Raw genomic sequence first — 20,702 nt, forward strand, 5'->3', positions numbered from 1 at the left:
AATGGTTTCATTTGCTGAACTTCTACAAGCAACAGAAGCATTTAGTGAAACCAAGCTAATTGGCATGGAGAGTTTTGGTTCAGTATATAAAGGAACACTCTTGGATGGGATGAGAATTGCGGTAAAGGTATTTAATTTGCAACTAGAAGGAGCTTTCAAGAGTTTTGATGTTGAATGCGAAGTAATGCACAACATTCACCATCGGAATCTAGTTAAAATCATCAGCAGTTGCACTAACCTGGATTTCAAAGCTTTAGTACTCGAGTACATGCCTAATGGGAGCCTCGAGAAGTCGTTGTATTCTCACAACTATTGTTTGGATATCCTGCAACGGTTAAATGTCATGATAGATGTTGCATCAGCCTTGGAGTATCTACATCATGGTCATACAACATCCAATGTTTATTGTGATTTGAAGCCCAGCAATGTCCTCCTTGATGAAGACATGGTCGCACATGTCGCTGATTTCGGGATAGCGAAACTTTTAAGTGATCGGGACCTTGTGGTGCAAACTATGACCTTGGCAACAATTGGGTATATGGCACCAGGTGATGTTCCATATTTGTTATTTAATTTAGTTCAAGTTCAAGTATTCCTATTTATTTTCAAACATGAAATTTTTTGTTTCCATGCTAAATTAAGTTCAGTTCCAGTGCTTGATTTCATAATCAATGTTTATGTCATATATGCATGGAGTATGGAATCGGAGGAATTGTATCTACAAGAGGCGATGTCTATAGTTTTGGTGTGATGTTGATGGAAACATTCACAAGGAAGAAGCTGACTGAAGAAATGTTTGTTGGGGAGATGAGTTTGATACATTGGGTAAATGAAGCATTGGATGGTTCAATAATTTCTGTTGTGGACTCTAATTTGATGGGAAGAGAAGAAGAACAATATTTCTCTGTGAAGGAGCAATGTGTACCATCTGTCTTTGGTTTGGCCATGAAATGTTCAACTGATTCACCTGAGAAAAGGATCAACATGGAAGAAGCCTTGGTTAGACTCAAAAAAATTAAGGTCCTCTTTTCTAGCAAATATTGGTAGGACTTGAAATTTAAAAGCGATCAACACTATCATGTATCAGATTTGGTAGTATTTTGTACTTCCCACATTTTTCCCGTTACAGTGAGGCTAGTATCTTTGAATAATTCGAAATTTGCTGTTACGTACAAAACCAATCGAAACACTCCACTTCATATTATCAAAATAAATGGAGTATTCTGATTGATCGTGGTCCAAAACATATGGATATTTTATAAATGCCATTCCGGTCTAGTGCATATTTTTTTCTCACAATTTAGAAACGGAGCAAAAACTGAACATTCAAATGGCTAGTAATGTCGTTGTACCTTATACTTTAATTTTATCAATGTATCTTTTCTTTGTCTACAGTAGATTAATTTTATAAAATGTATATAATTGATGTTATAATCAGATCATATAAATGATAGTATATTCAATGTAAAAATAATAATAATACTCACATAAATATAAGAGTCGTGATACTTGGGCAGAAAACTTAGACCGATTTACTAGGCAAATCTATGTGGCACAAAAAGAAAAATAATATTCAGCAATGGATCATGTTGACTCATTACAAAGTATTGAACTTCTAATTTTATTTCCAATCCCCTAGTTGTAAGTCATTTATTAAAAATTTAATTCCTTCTTTAATTATCTCTATTTTTCTTTTCTATAAATAACTCTGCACTAATAGTTCATCTTCTATTAGGAATTTAGTTCCTTCTTTAAGTATATCCATTTTCTTTTATATAAATATCTATGCACTAACTGAAAAAAATATGGAGATGATTTTATTAACATTGAGGACTCTATAATACAATTTAATTTTATTAAGATAATTTTATCATAAAAAAATTATACAAGAGTCTCAACAATCACTTTGGACTCCATTAATATTCATTCTCTGCAATACAATTTGATTTTATTGAAATTTTATAAGTAGGGCATCATCACTAATAATTAATCAAATTTCTGTACAATTACATGAAGGTATTCGATTGTGCGAGGAAGATGAATGAGATGAATATAAAAACTGAATGAGATAGAGAGCAAAAAAAGAAAAAGATAAAAGAGAAATATTGGACTCTTGGGGTGAAGATAAGAAAGGATAGTTAAAAAAGGGAAGAGAGAAACTTAATAATTATCACTTTATCTATTGTGACATGGCATATTCAAATAGACAGTCACATAGATTAGGTCAGAGAAATCCGTTTATCTCTTTGATGCGCAAGTATCATTTTCCTAAATATAAATATGTAATGCATAATAATATTATGAAAATAAAATAAATAAATTTAATATAAATTCAAATCAAAACTTAGAGAAGCCTAATCCCTTTTTGAAGATAGATGAAATCTATGTGTAATAAGAATATTAAATAACAACACTATCTTTAGAATTTAATTAAACCAAATTTAATAATCTGTATGTTCATAAAGTGGACACCCTCTATGAACTCATTGTATTCATCTCCGTCTAAAATAAAATAAAATTTTAAAAAAATTTACTAAAGTTGTCCGAAATTTCAAATCCGATTATCGAAATTGTCAGGGGAATATCGTCAAACCTTTATCATTTGATCAAGGGGCTACTCGCATGTGTGTTTTGAACTCAAAACCTCTAGTGCAAAATGAAAACCCCTGACTTCTATATACTAACTTGAAAATTTGTTTATGTTATAAAAAAGGAAACTAATATAATTTTAAAATTTTTGAATTTTTTTTACTCGGTAAATCACCTATATTAAACAAGAAAGAAAAAGAACAAAAGAAGCAGGCCAAAGCCCAAAAGGCCCAAAAGCCGAAACAATCAAAAGACAACAAGCCCTATTAGGGCCACATCCAACCCGAACCTATCGTAAAGATCCCTGCACCAGCAGCCAGATCGGCGACGAGGAAGCTAAGGCAGCAATCTGCAAAGCACGACGGTCACGGATGAGTGGAAGAGGAGAGGGAATTCGTCGTTTCAGAGATGTCGGAAGACTCCATGTGGCGGCAATTTCTCTGGATTTCCTGTAATTGTCGAATTTCACGGACAACAATCGGTTTCGCACACCGTCAAAAACCCTTCTTTGAACCACTTCGATCGAAGCTTGCTTTCCGGTGAAGGTACGATTATTTATTTCTTTCCAAAGAAAATAAACACATCTATTGAAACAAAGCTTGTAAATGCAGGCATTCATTGGTGTCGATTTGGTGTTCCATATTGAGGTAATCCACGCTGCAATCCAGATTCCCGTGGTAAATACTACACAAGTGTTGGAAGAAGCCCCAAACCTTCGCCGAATGGGCATGAAAAGAAGATGTGTCCATGGGATTCCAGTACTCCAGTGGAACGCTAATGATGTGCTTGATGATGCCATACTCTTGCTGTCCCTCGTTCTCAGCTTGCAAGCCATGAGATAAAAGAATGGCGAGGGATGTGGTTCTCAAACCAAATGACCAGTGGCCAGGTAATGTAGGTCCAAATAGGGCAATCACAGTCATTTGGTCTGATAGGAGGTAATGGTTCGGCATGGCCAATTGAAGGAATCAGTTGGGTAAGCCGTCTAGGAATCTGTCACCTTGGAAGGCTCTCCCCATGGTCAGTGGCAGATCAGATTATGATTAATCCTCTTCTCAATAAGCCCTAACTGAAGCCAGTAATCATATATTTTTAAAAATTTGAAGACTTATTAAAAAAGGAACCATATATTTTAAAACATATTCCAACAATTGAGCTATAAACATAGTTGCTGAAATAAATTACAAGGAAGACCTAACCTCTTTCACATAGCCATGCAAAATCATAAATTTATAGTAGGTCTCTTCTATTTGACTTAGACTTTTCAGTGGCAACTAACCTCTTTCACATATCCATGCAAAAGCATATATTTATTATTATTTTAAAATATATATATATATATATATATATATATATATATATATGAAATATTAGATTTAATTATAATTCAGAAAAGAGCATTGATGGTGCAAAAAGTAATATGAAAATATTTGTTTTGGGGAGTCTTTGCAGGCAATAGTTAGTCAACTTTCGAACGTTGTTTCGTGATTGCATGCAACGCTTGATTTCCCTATCTTATATAAGTCCAGCTAAACTATCCATCTTTGTAATTTGCTATATGCATACAAGACCATTAATTTTAGTAATATACACATATGAATGTCATGGAGAACACTCATTGCTTCCTTTTTTTCCATCACATTACTACTAGTAAACTTTTTCATGGTTTGCTTGTTTATGTCCATCACAAAGTTGACCACCGATCAATTTGCTCTTCTTGCCTTCAGAACTCATATCACTTATAACCCTGAAGATGTATTGGCAAGTAATTGGTAAAAATAGTTTTACCAATTACTCATATCAATTTGCAATTGGGTAGGTGTCTCTTGTGGTCTTAGGCACCACAGAGTCACCGTATTGAATCTCTCTCGTATGGATCTCCAAGGCACCATGGCTACACATCTTTTCTTTTTTTCTTTTTTTGATAATTATGGCTCCACATCTTGGAAATCTCTCATTCCTCATGTCACTTGACATCTGTCACAACAATTTCATCGGGTATTTACCCAAGGATTTAGCTCATTTGCATCGATTGAAAGAAATCCGTTTGCAATACAACAAGTTCAGTGGAGAGGTGCCATCGTGGTTTGGGATCTTACCAGAAATACATCAGTTGCATCTGAACTACATTAGTTGCATCTGAATAAAAATAGTTTCACAGGTACTATCCCAAAACCACTCGGTAACATCTCGAAGCTAGAATTATTGGTTATAGGAGACAATTATTTGCATGGAAATATTCCAAAAGAGACTGGTAATACTTCTACTGCAAGTATTAAGCTTGCATTCTAACAAGCTCACAGGTGTCATACCATATATCATCTTCAACATTTCTTCTTTGAGAATACTTAATTTGGCGAACTATAGCCTGTCTGGAAGTTTGCCTGCAGATATATGCACCCGTCTTCCCAAACTATGGAATACTTAATCTTTCTCGGAATAAGCTTCATGGGCAAATTCCACATCCAATTTAGACAAATGCAGAAAGCTCCAATATCTATCATTATCATTCAATGACTTCAATGGCAGCATGCCCAAGGAAATTGGAAACCTAATTATGTTCAAGGAGTTATATATTGGTGTCAATAGCTGGAGATGTATTACTTATCCAAAACAAAAATAGCTGGAGATGTATGATTTCACCCCTTCTCAGCTTACTTAAGAGTTAGGTTTAATCTTAATATATATGTCATGCATGACACTAGCAAAATAATTCAGATAATTCATTTCTCAAACAATAGTCTTTCTGAAAGTTTGTGAGCAGATATGGGCAACAATCTGACTATTTTTTGTGAGTAATTTAACAACCTGTTTTTTTTTTATTTTTTTCAGATTATGTTCAAGGAGTTAAATTTTGGTATAACCAACTTTTTATGATTATAAGTTCACATATGTGAGTTAGTAGTTTTGATAGATACCTATTGTGGAAAAAAAATTCCAGAAGTAGAATCGAAACTTGCTAAATTTGTACTAGTGTTTCCCTTGCTAGTTAATTGTTTGACCATATCATGTACAACAGCTAAATGGGTCATTATTTATAAATTTTACTTATAATTTCATTGAATATATATGTGAGGATTTTGTTTTTACTTTATATATATATATATATATATATATATAAAGGTTGTTCTAATTTTACCTGTAGGCATTAGAACAAGTTATCTATATCATCATAATAGGTATTCTTGCGTGGCCAATTGTTACCACAATAATATATTCATTAGAAGCATAACAAGGGAGAAAATTATGTGTATCTTCGACGTCTGGAAGGAATGAGCTTAAGGAGTAGGTCTCTAACAGGGTCCATCCCTTCTTCAATCTTCAAGATTTCTTCTTTGAGAATAGTTGATTTGAGTAACAATAGCATGTCTGGAAGTTTGCCTACTGATATGTGCAACAATCTTCCTAAACTTGGAGTACTTTATCTTAGTCAGAATCAACGTAGCAGGCAAATTCCTTCCAATTTATCCAAATGCAGAGTGCTCCAAGGTTTATCATTTTCATTCAATGGCTTTAAAGGCAGCATACCAAGAGAAATCAGCAACCTGACTATGCTCAAGGATTTATATTTTGGTGGAAACAACTTGAAAGGTATGATTTTAATTAGTTCACATCTAATTCCCGAGTTAGAAGCATAACAAGGGAGAAAATTATGTGTTACTTTTGACAACTTTGCAAGAGAAAAGTCATTGGAGATAGGTAATCTTTGACGTCTGGAAGTAATGAGCTTAAGGAGTAGCTCTCTAACTGGGTCCAACCCTTTTTCAATCTTCAAGATTTCTTCTTTGAGAATAGTTGATTTAAGAAACAATAACATGTCGATCTAGAAATTTGCCTGCTGATATGTGCAACAATCTTCCTAAACTAGGAGTACTTTATCTTAGTCAGAATCAACGTAGCGGGCAAATTCCATCCAATTTATCCAAATGCAGAGTGCTCCAAGGTTTATCATTGTCATTCAATGGCTTTAAAGGCAGCATACCAAGAGAAATGCAACCTGACTATGCTCAAGGAGTTATAATTTGGTGGAAACAACTTGAAAGGTATGATTTTAATTAGTTCACATCTAATTCCTGAGTTAGAAGCATAACAAGGGTAAAAATTATGTGTTACTTTTGACAACTTTGTAGGAGAAATGCCATTGGAGATGGGTAATCTTCGACGTCTAGAAGTAATGAGCTTAAGGAGTAGCTCTATAACAGGGTCCATCCCTTCTTCAATCTTCAAGAATTCTTCTTTGAGAATAGTTGATTTAAGAAACAATAGCATGTCTGGAAATTTGCCTACTGATATGTGCAACAATCTTCTTAAACTTGGAGTACTTTATCTTAGTCAGAATCCACGTAGCGGGCAAATTCCATCCAATTTATCCAAATGCAGAGTGCTCCAAAGTTTATCATTGTCATTCAATGGCTTTAAAGGCAGCATACCAAGAGAAATCGACAACTGACTATGCTCAAGTAGTTATATTTTGGTAGAAACAACTTAAAAGGTATGATTTTAATTAGTTCACATCTAATTCCCGAGTTTGAAGCATAACAAGGGAGAAAATTATGTGTTACTTTTGACAACTTTGCAGGAGAAATGCCATTGGAGATGGGTAATCTTCGACGTCTGGAAGTAATGAGCTTAAGAATAGCTCTCTAATGGGGTCCATCCTTCTTCAATCTTCAAGATTTCTTCTTTGAGTATAGTTTATTTAAGAAACAATAGCATGTCTGGAAGTTTGCCTGCTGATATGTGCAACAATCTTCCTAAACGTGGAGTACTTTATCTTTGTCGGAATCAACGTAGCGGGCAAATTCCATCCAATTTATCCAAATGCAGAGTGCTCCAAGGTTTATCATTGTCATTCAATGGCTTTAAAGGCAGCATACCAAGAGAAATCGGCAACCTGACTATGCTCAAGGAGTTATATTTTGGTGGAAACAACTTGAAAGGTATGATTTTAATTAGTTCACATCTAATTCCCGAGTTAAAAGCATAACAAAGGAGAAAGTTATGTGTTACTTTTGACAACTTTACAGGAGAAATGCCATTGGAGATAGGTAATCTTCGACGTCTGGAAGTAATGAGCTTAAGGAGTAACTCTCTAGCAGGGTCCATCCCTTCTTCAATCTTCAAGATTTCTTCTTTGAGAATAGTTGACTTAAGAAACAATAGCATGTCTGGAAGTTTGCCTGCTGATATGTGCAACAATCTTCCTAAAGTAGGAGTACTTTATCTTAGTCAGAATCAACGTCGCAGGCAAATTCCATCCAATTTATCCAAATGCAAAGTGCTCCAAGGTTTATCATTGTCATTCAATGGCTTTAAAGGCAGCATACCAAGAGAAATCGGCAACCTGACTATGCTCAAGGAGTTATATTTTGGTGGAAACAACTTGAAAGGTATGATTTTAATTAGTTCACATCTAATTTCCGAGTTAGCAGTTTTGATATATCTCTGAAGAAATTCCATAAGCAGAATGGAAAATTGATTATCTTGTAAATATAGCAGTGGTGGCAATTCATGTTGACTGATCATATTGATGTTGCTTTAGATCTAATAGTATTATGTTATACATGTCAATATGAATACGATTCATTTAATAATCGTGATGGGAAACCTTGACATGAACATGACCCGTTTATTAAACAGGTAACATGACTCGTATAACCCTTAAAGAAAGGGGATGCGTAACTCATAACACGATATGATGTTAAACTATTTATTTAAACCTTTAAATTAAATAGGTCATGCGAAATGTTTATAAGTGTAAATTGTTAAATGCAAATATAATAAAAAAAATAATATTATGGATGACAATTTATGAAAATGAGGGTACCTAGGACAACACAAATACAATTACAAAAAAAAAAAAAAAAAAAAAAAAAAAAAAAAATTCAAATAATAATACAATGTACATATTGGGTTTATATTGAATTTTTTTTGCATAATAATTGGATTAAAACAAGTTACCGTTAATCCTATTGAACTGACATGATTATTACACAATTAATTTAATGGGTCTAATAGAGTTAAACAACTTGAGCTCCTAAGCACAAACATAACATGATTAATTAAACAAGTTGACATGAACATGGTTTAAGTTTAACCTAAGCCGACTAATTTCATGTCATGTTGATGGGTTTTGTCCAATTTTGCAACCACTGTAGCTAAATAGCTAGGTCTTGTAAGTTTCTTTCATTTTTATTTTTATTTTTAATGTGTATATATACATGTATATGTACGCAAGGGGATTTTTTTAATTTATTTTTATTTTTTATAAGGGTGCTCTGAATTTACTTGTAAGCATCAAGACAAGGTATTCATATCATCATACCTCGGTATTCTTACGTAACCAATTATTGTTATCACCTAATATATTCATTACAAACAAACTAGTATAACAAGGGATACATTGGTTCTAACAATTTTGCAGGTGAAATTCCATCAGAGATAGGTAACCTTCAAATGTTTGGAAGTAATGAGCTTAAGCAGTAGCTCTCCAATAGGGTCCATCCCATCTTCAATCTTCAACGTTTCTTCTTTGAGGATAGTTGACTTCAGAAACAATAGTCTGTCTGGAAATTTGCCAGTAGATATGTGCAACCATCTTCCTAAACTTAGAAGACTTCATCATTCTCGGAATCAGCTCAACGGACAAATTCCATCCAATTTATTCAAATGCAGAAAGCTCCAAGATTTATCATTGTCATATAATGGCCTTAATGGCAACATACCAAGAGAAATTGGAATTGCGACTATGCTCAAGGTGTTATATCTTGGAGGAACCAACTTGGAAGGTATTATTTTTAAGTTCACATCTAACTCCACAAGTTATTAGTTTTGAAATGTTCCTTATGTGGAGATAAAATGACATAAGCATAATGGAAATTTGATAACCTTAAATAGGAGTATTCTCCAGTAGCCAATTGTTCAACCATATCATGCATAACACTTACTAAAGGTCTTGTAAGTTTCTTTTTTTATTTATTTATTATTATTTATTATTACTACTTTCTAGAAGTTTATATGTGAGGATTTTGTTTCTATTTTTGTTGGTTATATATAAAGGGTGTTTTAAATTACATGGGCATGCCCAGTTTATGAGGTTAGCTCTGGCCAATGTAGGGATTGGGGAGGGTTAATTGTATGTAGCCTTATCCCGCATGCACATAAGATGTTTCTGTGATTCGAACCCAAGACCTCAAGGTCACAATGTATTTATATCATCATCACCTGTTACTCTTGTGCTAGGAAGCACGAATGAAAACATGGTTAGGACATGATAAGGACACAACAATATGACAAATTTACAAAAAATTCAAACAGGGATACAAATGGATACATAAAAATTGATAATATAATATATTATTATGTATAATAATAATAATAAATTTTACTCATTTTATCTATATAATCACAAATGAAATCACTATTTTGGAGCTCAGAGTTGGATGTTTATTATTTTGGTGAATGTTATAATATATTTATAATTAACCCATAATATATTTTAAATTGCATTTAATCTCAAATTTCTAAAAAATGTAATTGAAAAATCACCTCGATATATCTTGAAAGTGTTCAAAACGTGCCTTGACGTGTTTATGGCATGTCCAATGAAAAATAAAATATTCAAATTTCTAACATGACTAGTCATGTCCGACACGTGTCAAAATCGTGTCTGTATATTTGATACCACAATGGCACCCCTAGGTGAAGTTTTTATACTTGGTGGCTCTTGTGTGACTTATTATTGTTATTACGTAATTATATATTCATTACAAGCTTATTAGTATAACAAGGTCGAAAATTATATATGTGTTGTTTCGACAACTTTGCAGGTGTGATTCCATCAGAGATGGGTAATCTCCAACTTTTGGAAGATAGTATTAAATAATGAAACTTTTAGAAGATAGTATTAAATAATGACTAAGAATGCTTGTTTTATGTGTTGTAAAATGAACTTATGTTATATAAATGATTGTATTTATATTCATAATGTTAAAGAAAATTGATAAAGAAAATAATATTATTATTATTATTTTTTGTATATGCAAATATATAATTATTAGTATTATTTTTCTGAGATTGCACTTGTATTTTTTTTTTTATTAAATTTGCCCGTTAAGCTTATTCCGGCTAAGATAAAACACTCCAAGTTTAGGAAGATGGTTGCACATTTATCTAGGCAAACTTTCGGATGGGCTATTGTAACACCCCCACATTTTCCACGCATAAGTTGATCAGGCTTATACACGAAAAACGAGGGATATCAAAAACAATTGGCAATATACAAGCATGGAATACAAATGATGGAAATAAAAGAATTTAGACAGGAAAGAAACATTAAATGATACAACATCCATCCATCCTTTATTTAATACAGTACTTCATTACAACTTGGAAATCCTACGTCAGGGATCCCTAAATATAACCCTGAGAGTTCAACGTCAAAAGTAAATAAAAACTGAAACTGAAGTATTACATAAAACTTCTACCCTGCACTGGATCGTAAGAGTAGATGAGTTTGGATGATGGTCCCACACTGCTAACCTCAGCCTTGAAACGGATACTGACCGTATCCTGAAATAACAACAATGGTGGGTCAACCCCACGAGCAAGTCCTCTCTACTATGACCCAAATCAGAGAATCAAATAAATTAATCATTATGAATCGGATGAGTACTATATCTGTATACATCCTATGGGAACTATCCAATGTATAACATGACCTCAACCAGAATAGACGGTGATCACTTAGACTCACACTAGGTGGTCAAGTGTCGCCTTTCCCTACCCGGGAAATCAGCTATTATACATGGTGCACGGTACTGACAACACAGACTATAACGAACTACACAGTGATAACACCTCGCAAAGTACTGATGAATATACTGAGCATATCAATTAGGCAACACATGCCAACAATATTAATAAATATACCGAGTATGTCAATTAGGCAACACATGCCAATAATATTAAACCACATACCCCGACAGCCACACATCTGTCTATCGCAACGAATGCATAAGGTATAAATGAGTCTAAACTTATTAGCCAGCTCATATGGTTCTATATGGCAACACATCCATATAATATAAATGCGATATAATTAAACAGTCCATTTATTTCCTGAAATGCACACAGCATAATAATCATGGTTTATATATCAATTAACAGTATAAACATCCTATAAGATATCATGGATAATTTATCTGACTAAAACCATGGCCTTATTTAATTTAACAGTAATGTTTGATACCATTAAATACGATAATAACACTATTTATATTTAACAATGTCGTTAAATAAATCACATTAGTATCCGTACTGCGAACGAGCCAATAAATGCTTAGAAAAGATTAATCGGCCATAAGAATAAGTAACGGGTGTTAAAATAATAATTTCGTGGCCCGTTAAACCCGTAATTACCAACACAGTACCTAAAAATCCAAGTTTAAGGTTCTGGAATTTACAAAACAGGCCCTAGGGGTATTCTGGTAATTTCCAGCAGCTGTAGGGACCCCACACGCGCCCTCACGCGCCTCCCAGAGCCTCCCCACGCGCAGCCCAACCTTCCCCACTCTCCCACGCTCCTCCACGCGCGTCTGGCGTCAGCCACGCGCTCCCACGCGCGTCTGGAGAGTCCCACGCGCGCGCACGCGCTGCCACGCGCGCGTTGATGGCTTCCCGCTGACGTGGCGTCCTCCGGTTGGTTGGCTGCATCACCTTTCCTACATGCGCGTCACACCGGATCATCTCACCTGCATCTCCTCCATCCAACGCCCACAGATCCGGGTGTACCGCGGTAACATGGACCGCGATGCACCGGATCAATCAGCTTCATCTAAGGCCCAGGATGCGCGCACACACCCTCCTATGGTGCGCCGCGTCACACCGGATCACTCCGGTCGTCTCCCCCACTGCCGGCGACCGGAAAACTCGCCGGAAGGTCGCCGGAAATTGCAGAAAATGCCCGGAAAAATCTAGAAAATTCTAGAAAAATCCCTAAAGTCTTATTTAATTATTTTTAGCCATTATTAATTTCATAGGACATTAAATAAATATATACCATCCTATATAATTAAAATTCCATTAATTTAATAAAATAAAATTAATAATTTATTAACCTCCAAACCTTGGCTCTATGCACAAAAATAAGCTAAACAATTAATTTATTAATTCAAAGGGGAAAAGTAGATAATAACTTGCCTTTTTGGATTTAAAATAAATCCGCCGGTCTGCGCGTAGTCGGGTAAAATTGCCTACACCGGTCCAAGCTTCTTTCTCTTTCTCTTTTCCTTTCACTCTTATAAAATAGCTCTCTAGAATTTATACTTTGCTTCTAACTCCCTTTATTTTCTTCTAAGGCAAGCTAGTTAATTTATATACAAAATATATAATATAAATATTACAAATATCTTATTTATAATAACTTCTCACCCATTTCTCATACTCCTACCTATATGGCTTTAAGACAATGCTATCTTTAATCAAGATATTTGATCCACCATTCTACCATAGTAAATGAAATTCTATCCTAGTATTTAATTTTTCATCATTACCTTGATTTAATACTAATATTATTAATACTAATATTATTATTAATAAAACTTTTATAATTATTATTATTATATTATTATTAACATTATTATTATTATTATTATTATTAAACTAATATAATTATTATTATTACAAAATAATATATTATATCATCATAATACTATATAACACAAATATAATACTTTACTTAACTAATAATGATTAATATAAGTATAACCAACAAATAAAATTATTAATAATAATACATGCATATTTACATGAACAAATTTACTATTTTAACATACACAATTAATTTACATGCACAATTAAATGAACCTAATATAATAATGTAGTATGCACAAATAAATAAAATTAATTAACCTAACACAAAATTAATTTAAATACATTCTTTAAAATTACGGGGTATTACAGCTATTGTTTAAGAAATTAATTATTCTCACAGAAGAAATGTTAGAAGATTGAAGGTGGGATGAATCCTGTTATAAAGCTATTCATTAAGCTTATTGTTATTATCGATTATAAAAGTTACATTTAAATATTCAAATCTTGTTAAAAATGTATTGTGAAATATTTTAAAAATATTGAATACTTACTAAAACTTTAAAAAATATTTAGAAATTATCAAACACATATTCACGAATATCTAAAAAATATCATATCATCCTAACGATCACTATCTAGAAGTAGGGGTGTAACTTGGGTTCGGAAACCCGAACTCAACCCGTGCCCAGCTTGATTTTTCGTGGACTTGGATAATCATTTTTATAATTAAGGTTGGATTTGGGTTGAAAAATCTCAACCCGAATTGAATTAGGGTTGGGCTTGGGTTGAAGTGCTAGCAACCTAAGCCAACCCGAATCCGAATTATAATATTATTTTCATATATATTTTTACTTTAAAATACATTATATATATTATTTAAACTATGATTACCTTTTTCCTTTTCAACTTCTTTTGTTGAATTTTAACTTATTGTTTGTAATTTATTCAAAATCTACAAAAGTCTTTGAACCTTTTCTTGTTTAAGAGTAATTTAATCTAAAATTAATTTAAGATCATATTAAATTTTCGGTGTGAAGATTAGGCATATGAGTAACCCAAAGTTTTTACACGAAATCTAAACTCGAGTTGTAAGCCCGAATTTAAAAGTAGAAGGATGAGTTGGGCTCGGATTGAGTAGTTAGGGTTGAAGATGGGATTAAGGTTGGATTTGGATTTGGATTTGGGTTTAATATTTCATATGGTGGGTTAGGCTCAAGTTAGACCTCAAATCCGCCTAACTGGCCCGAGTTGCAGCCCTATCTAGAAGTGTCTGTATTTACTGGTTGCACTAGCTTAGAAAGGAGGAAGGAAAAAAAAAAAAAAAAAATGGAAAGAAGGGGCAGTAGTACAATATAAAATGCTCGGAACAAAGGTACCCCTTTCAATATATATACACATATGTATAGGTGTCACGTATATTGTAGGTGTCACGTGCCCAAGATAAGTCGCAGGTAAGGAATCAGGGGTCCACCATGTCCATTTCGATGTTTTTTTAACTTTTTTTCACGGAGGCCTTAGTGGAGATAGTCCGTTATCTATCGTGCGCACCAGCTCCCACACATTACTTTCTCTCTCTAGAAAATGTTTCCATATCTATTTCTCTCTCTAGAAAACAACATTATATGTCAAAATATACATATTTACCTTTCAAACAATATTTTCTCCTAAAGCTAGCCCTTGGGCTGTCATATTTATCTAGCTGTTGAGTAATTAGTATTATTTAGCAGTTTAGCCACTGCAAGTTTTCACCCTTATCATTCAACTGTTTTCACCTTTATCATTTTTGATAAATGACTAGCCTGCATTGCATAGTTCAGTAATTGAATTTGTATAAATCAATCAGATAAAAGGAGAGATTGAACATCTCTGAGAAATAAGAATGTTTACTCATCTTCACTGATTCACATGAAACCGAGTCCTTGAATTCTGATGAAATTAAAATAAGATTGAGGGAGTAATTCGTATTCTCTACACTCATATACATACCCTGTTTAAGACCGGCTACGGTCTAAAACTTAAATATTTGTGCTTGTTATCCGGAATTAAAAGATGGTGTTGAGCCAAACAAGCAAAATTTTGTATTTATAGAGTGAATTGTTTGACACAAAATTTCAACACCTCATTTAAAGGAAAGCAAAAAAAAAAATTCAAAGGCTTTTGTGATTGGTTGAAATCATAAAGCTTCGTAGATTTGAAAAAAACTGTACAAATATACTTGGGCATACCTATTTCAGTTAGTTAAGAGAAAAAATTATATTTAACTGAACCTATTTCATTACAGTGTATTTTGATTGGATGAATGTATGAATGACGTGTATGTTCCACTCATTTAATATTTTTTCTTAAAATAGACCTCGGCGGGCTTAGACAGATGATAAAGTTATTTAGCTTTTAATCGACTAACACAAGAAATTACTAATCATTGAATCTTTTTTTTTTTCACAAATTAATCAAAAGTCAATCATACACAAAGACTATATTAGTAGAATTATCAAAATTACCTATCATTATTATTATTATTATTATTAGAAATATTGTAACGACCCACTCCACCACATGGTATGATATTGTCTGCTTTGAGCTTGAGCCCGCACGATTTTACTTTTGGGCTTCACCCCAAAAGGCCTCATACCAATTGCAGATGATGCACTTACATATAAGCACTTCACCTTTCCTCTACCCAGGCGATGTGGGACTTGTGCACCCGTAGCTCGCCAGTGTGGTAGCCTGACAGTGTCTCTCGCACCCGCTCACGGCACACCCGCCCACAAGGTCATCACAATCCACCCCCTTTGGAGGCCCGACGTCCCCGTCAGCATACTTCCGGCTGGGTCAGGCTACCACATTGGTATGAGGCCTTTTGGGGTGAAGCTCAAGAGCAAAACCTTGCGGTCTCAGGCCCAAAGCGAACAATATCATACCATGTGGTGGAGTGGGTCGTTACAAATGGTATCAGAGCCTGACCCAGCCGGAAGTGTGCCGACGGAGACGTCGGGCCTCCAAGAGGGGTGGATTGTGATTACCTTGTGAGCGGGTGTGCCGTGGGCAGGAGCGATAGACACTGTTAGGCTACCACACTGGCGAGCTACGGGTACACAGTCCCACATCGCCTGGGTAGAGGAAAGGTGAAGTGCTTATATGTAAGTGTGTCACCTTCAATTGGTATGAGGCCTTTTGGGATAAAGCCCAAGAGCAAAACCGTGCGGGCTCAGGCCCAAAGCGGACAATATCATACCATGTGGTGGAGTGGGTCGTTACAAATGGTATCAGAGCCTGACCCAGCCAGAAGTGTGCCGACGAGGACGTCGGGCCTCCAAAGGGGGTGGATTGTGATGACCTTGTGGGCGGGTGTGTCGTTGGCGGGTGCAAGAGACACTGACAGGCTACCACATTGGCGAGCTACAGGTACACCCACTCCACCACATGGTATGATATTGTCCGCTTTGGGCTTGAACCCGCACGGTTTTACTTTTGGGCTTCACCCCGAAAGGCCTCATACCAATTGGAGATGACACACTTACATATAAATACTTCGCCTTTCCTCTACCCAGGCGATGTGTGACTGTGCACCCGTAGCTCGCCAATGTGGTAACCTATCAGTGTCTCTCGCACCTGCCCACGACACACCCGCCCACAAGGTCATCACAATCCACCCCCTTTGGAGGCCCGACGTCCTCGTCGGCACACTTCCGGCTGGGTCAGGCTTTGATACTATTTGTAACAACCCACTCCACCACATAGTATGATATTGTCCGCTTTGGACCTGAGCCTGCACGGTTTTGCTCTTGAACTTCACCCCAAAAGGCCTCATACCAATTGGAGGTGACACACTTACATATAAACACTTCACCTTTCCTCTACCCAGGCAATGTGGGACTATGCACCCGTAACTCGCCAATGTGGTAGCCTGTCAGTGTCTCTCGCACCCGCCCACAAGGTCATCACAATAGGCCTTTTGGGGTTAAGCCCAAGAGCAAAACCGTGCGGGCTCAGGCCTAAAGCGGACAATATCATACCATGTGGTGGAGTGGGTCGTTACAATGGTATCAGAGCCTGACCCAGCCGGAAGTGTGCCGACGAGGACGTCGGGCCTCCAAAGGGGGTGGATTGTGATGACCTTATGGGCGGGTGTGTCGTGGGCGGGTGCGAGAGACACTAACAGGCTACCACATTGGCGAGCTACAGGTGCATAGTCCCACATTGCCTGGGTAGAGGAAAGGTGAAGTGCTTATATGTAAGTGCGTCATCTTCAATTGATATGAGGCCTTTTGAGGTGAAGCCCAAGAGCAAAACCGTGCGGGTTCAAGCCCAAAGCGGACAATATCATACCATATGGTAGAGTGGGTCGTTACAAATGGTATCAGAGCCTGACCCAGCCAGAAGTGTGCCGACAGGGACGTCGGGCCTTCAAGGGGGGTGGATTGTGATGACCTTGTGGGCGGGTGTGCCGTGGGCGGGTGCGAGAGACACTGACAGGCTACCACACTGGCGAGTTACGGGTGCACAGTCCCACATCACCTGGGTAGAGGAAAGATGAAGTGCTTATATGTAAGTGTGTCACCTCCAATTGGTATGAGGCCTTTTGGGGTGAAGCCCAAAAGCAAAACCGTGCGGGCTCAGGCCCAAAACGGACAATATCATACCATGTGGTGGAATGGGTCGTTACAATGGTATCAGAGCCTGACCCAGCCGGAAGTGTGCCGACGAGGACGTCGGGCCTCCAAAGGGGGTGGATTGTGATGACCTTGTGGGCGGGTGTGCCGTGGGCGGGTGCAAGAGACACTGACAGGCTACCACACTGGCGAGCTACGGGTGCACAGTCCCACATTGCCTAGGTAGAGGAAAGGAGAAGTGCTTATATGTAAGTATGTCACCTCTAATTGGTATGAGGCCTTTTGGGGTGAAGCTCAAGAGCAAAACCCGTGCAGGCTCAGGTCAAAGCGGACAATATCATACCATGTGGTGGAGTGGGTCGTTACAAATAGTATCAGAGCCTGACCCAGTCGGAAGTGTGCCGACGAGGACGTCGGGCCTCCAAAGGGGGTGGATTGTGATAACCTTGTGGGCGGGTGCGAGAGATACTAACAGGCTACCGCATTGGCGAGCTACGGGTGCACAGTCACACATCGCCTAGGTAGAGGAAATGTGAAGTACTTATATGTAAGTGTGTCATCTCCAATTGGTATGAGGCCTTTCGGGGTGAAGCCCAAGAGCAAAACCGTGTGGGCTCAGGCCCAAAGCGGACAATATCATACCATGTGGTAGAATGGGTCGTTATAAATATTCAAAACCAAACCAAATAGTGGTGCAAGGAGTTTTAGGAAAAATTTGTGTTGCTTGATGGATGAAACGTATCCAAGAAGTCAAGTGAACAATCCGTCAAATCATTTAATCATTCAATCTTCTGTGGTCACAGTGGGGTGGTCTTTCTGACTAGTGTGGAAAACTGGGAATTGTACGGCCCTAATTAATATGCCAATACAGCTGGCACCCAACTCTCCTCCGTATAATTTTATTTTATTATTAAATACAATAAAATTATACGGAGGAGAGTTAGGTGCCAGCTATATTGGCATATTTTTTATTTTTTATTTTTTTTTTAACCAGAACAAACCATATCATTCAAGAAGAAGAAAAGATACAATCAGGGAGAAGAACATCGAACAACCACTGTCTAGATGTTCCACTCAAGATCGCCACACTCGGCTACGAGATTCTTTTTACTCAACAACAAATGAGCAGCCTTATTTCTTGCTTGAGGAACCCAAGCAAGGGAAGATCGTAAACAGACCTTAAAAAGGGCGTGAACATCATGGAAAATCACCCTCAAAGTGTCAACAGAAGCCTGTAATCTCATCACAAGTTGACAATCCCCCTCTATAATAACATCGTGGTAACCCCAGACCTTGAGAAGCCGAAGACATTCTCGCAAAATCAAACCTTCAGCTAGAGAAGGACCACTGACATTAAGCAAAAAGATTGAAGCAACCTTAACGGGATGGCCAAAATGATTTCGGAGAATCATACCGCCCCCACAAAGACAGTCTGGAAGAATCAAAAGCCGCATCAAAGTTAAGTTTATGGCAACCCATTGCCGGCGCCATCCAAAGCAACGACGGGATAACAGATGGAATGAGGGGCAGAGATAGCAACCGCCGTTGACGAGAAACCTCAAGAAACCCTTGAAACGCAACAAACGCTGTTTGAGCAGCATCAAATGGATCCCATCTTTTTTATGTAAAAATAAAATCATTCCGACACTTCCATAAAGTCCAACACGTAAAAGCAGCCAGACTTATACAATCATCAGGATTCTCAGAGGAACGCTAACTGTCACAAAGATCCCGCCACCGCTTTGGCCAAAAGAAAGGGCTTTGACCCTCAAAATTAAGGCGAAAAGGGCTGAGCTTCCATACCAAAATAGCAAATGGACAGGTACAAAGAACATGATCCACCGTCTTAACAGAAACTTCACACACCGGGCAACAAGAAAATTCTGAGGAACCACGCAGGAAAAGCAGCTTGTTAACCGAAATTTTGTTGTGCAAACTCTGCCACAAAAAAAAGGAGAATTTTACGATGGGCTTTAACAGTCCACAACTTTTTCCACATACTGGCCTTATCCGCCTCAAAACTACAACTTGCCAGAGGGGCCAAAAGCGAGGGTTTATAAAGAAAATAAAGTGCAACATAATAGGCACTCTTAACGGAAAAATAGCCATCTGGAGATTCATCCCAAATTTTGCAATCCACACCACCCATAGAGCTCAAAGGAATTTGAAAAATCAATTCTTTATCTCGCTGATTAAAATGTTGACCCACCAAACTTGTGTTCCATGAATGAGTAAAATGATTTATCAAATCAAAAATTGATGAGAAGGGAGCCCCAAAATTCTGTGAAGAAACAAAGAATTTAAAAGAGTCGGGAAGCCAGTTATCCTTCCAACAGTTAACTTGCGAGCCATCACCAATACGCCATGACATCCCACGAATAATAACCTCCCTGGCGGACAAAATACTCTTCCAAGCCCAAGATGCTATCGGTTGATTTGGGGCCTCCACAAAGGAGCAATTTTTGAAGTATTTCTTTTTAGAGACTTAAATAACAGGGAATCACCCCCCACTTCCATACGCCAAGCTAATTTCGCTAATAAAGCCAAGTTGAAAGCTTCCACATTCCGAAAACCCAGACCCCCATCCACCTTAGACTGACATAGCGTATCCCATTTAATCCATTTAATTTTCCTGGATTTTTCTTCACCACTCCACCAAAAGTTGAGAAACGTACTAGTTAAATCCATGCAATTCTTTTTTGGAAGCTTAAGACATTGCATAGAGAAAGTAGGAAGAACAGAGAGCACTGCTTTCACCATAACCTCTCTACCTGCCTTTGATAACAACTGGCCTTTAAGCAACTTGGTTTTTGAAGACACTCGCTCGGAAATAAAGTTAAGAGAAGCCACCTTAGATCTGCCCAAAAAGGATGGAACACCCAAATAATTGTTAGCCCAATCAACATT

The 20,702-nt window shown here is 36.9% G+C and overlaps 3 protein-coding genes across 3 annotated transcripts; all 3 read left to right on the plus strand.

Annotated features, from left to right (window-relative positions):
- Positions 1–3,431, plus strand: LOC132277872 (probable LRR receptor-like serine/threonine-protein kinase At3g47570). Its single transcript, XM_059779715.1, has 3 exons — positions 1–589; positions 697–999; positions 3,201–3,431. Exons 1-3 carry the CDS (start codon positions 2–4, stop codon positions 3,429–3,431), a joined length of 1,122 nt encoding a protein of 373 aa, XP_059635698.1. The 5' UTR covers position 1.
- A 4-nt stretch (positions 3,432–3,435) lies between these two features.
- On the plus strand, positions 3,436–7,039 carry LOC132277873 (receptor kinase-like protein Xa21). Its single transcript, XM_059779716.1, has 3 exons — positions 3,436–3,527; positions 5,954–6,180; positions 6,720–7,039. The coding sequence occupies exons 1-3, from the start codon at positions 3,436–3,438 to the stop codon at positions 7,037–7,039; spliced, it is 639 nt and encodes a 212-aa protein (XP_059635699.1).
- A 264-nt stretch (positions 7,040–7,303) lies between these two features.
- Positions 7,304–9,075, plus strand: LOC132277874 (leucine-rich repeat receptor-like serine/threonine-protein kinase At1g17230). The gene is made up of 3 exons (XM_059779717.1): positions 7,304–7,529; positions 7,617–7,979; positions 9,014–9,075. Exons 1-3 carry the CDS (start codon positions 7,304–7,306, stop codon positions 9,073–9,075), a joined length of 651 nt encoding a protein of 216 aa, XP_059635700.1.
- Positions 9,076–20,702: the final 11,627 nt, after the last annotated feature.

The sequence above is a fragment of the Cornus florida genome, unplaced genomic scaffold (assembly GCF_030987335.1).
Source record: "Cornus florida cultivar Cherokee Brave unplaced genomic scaffold, ASM3098733v1 CherokeeBrave_3.0.0_Hap2_Chr10, whole genome shotgun sequence".
Classification (NCBI taxonomy): domain Eukaryota; kingdom Viridiplantae; phylum Streptophyta; class Magnoliopsida; order Cornales; family Cornaceae; genus Cornus; species Cornus florida.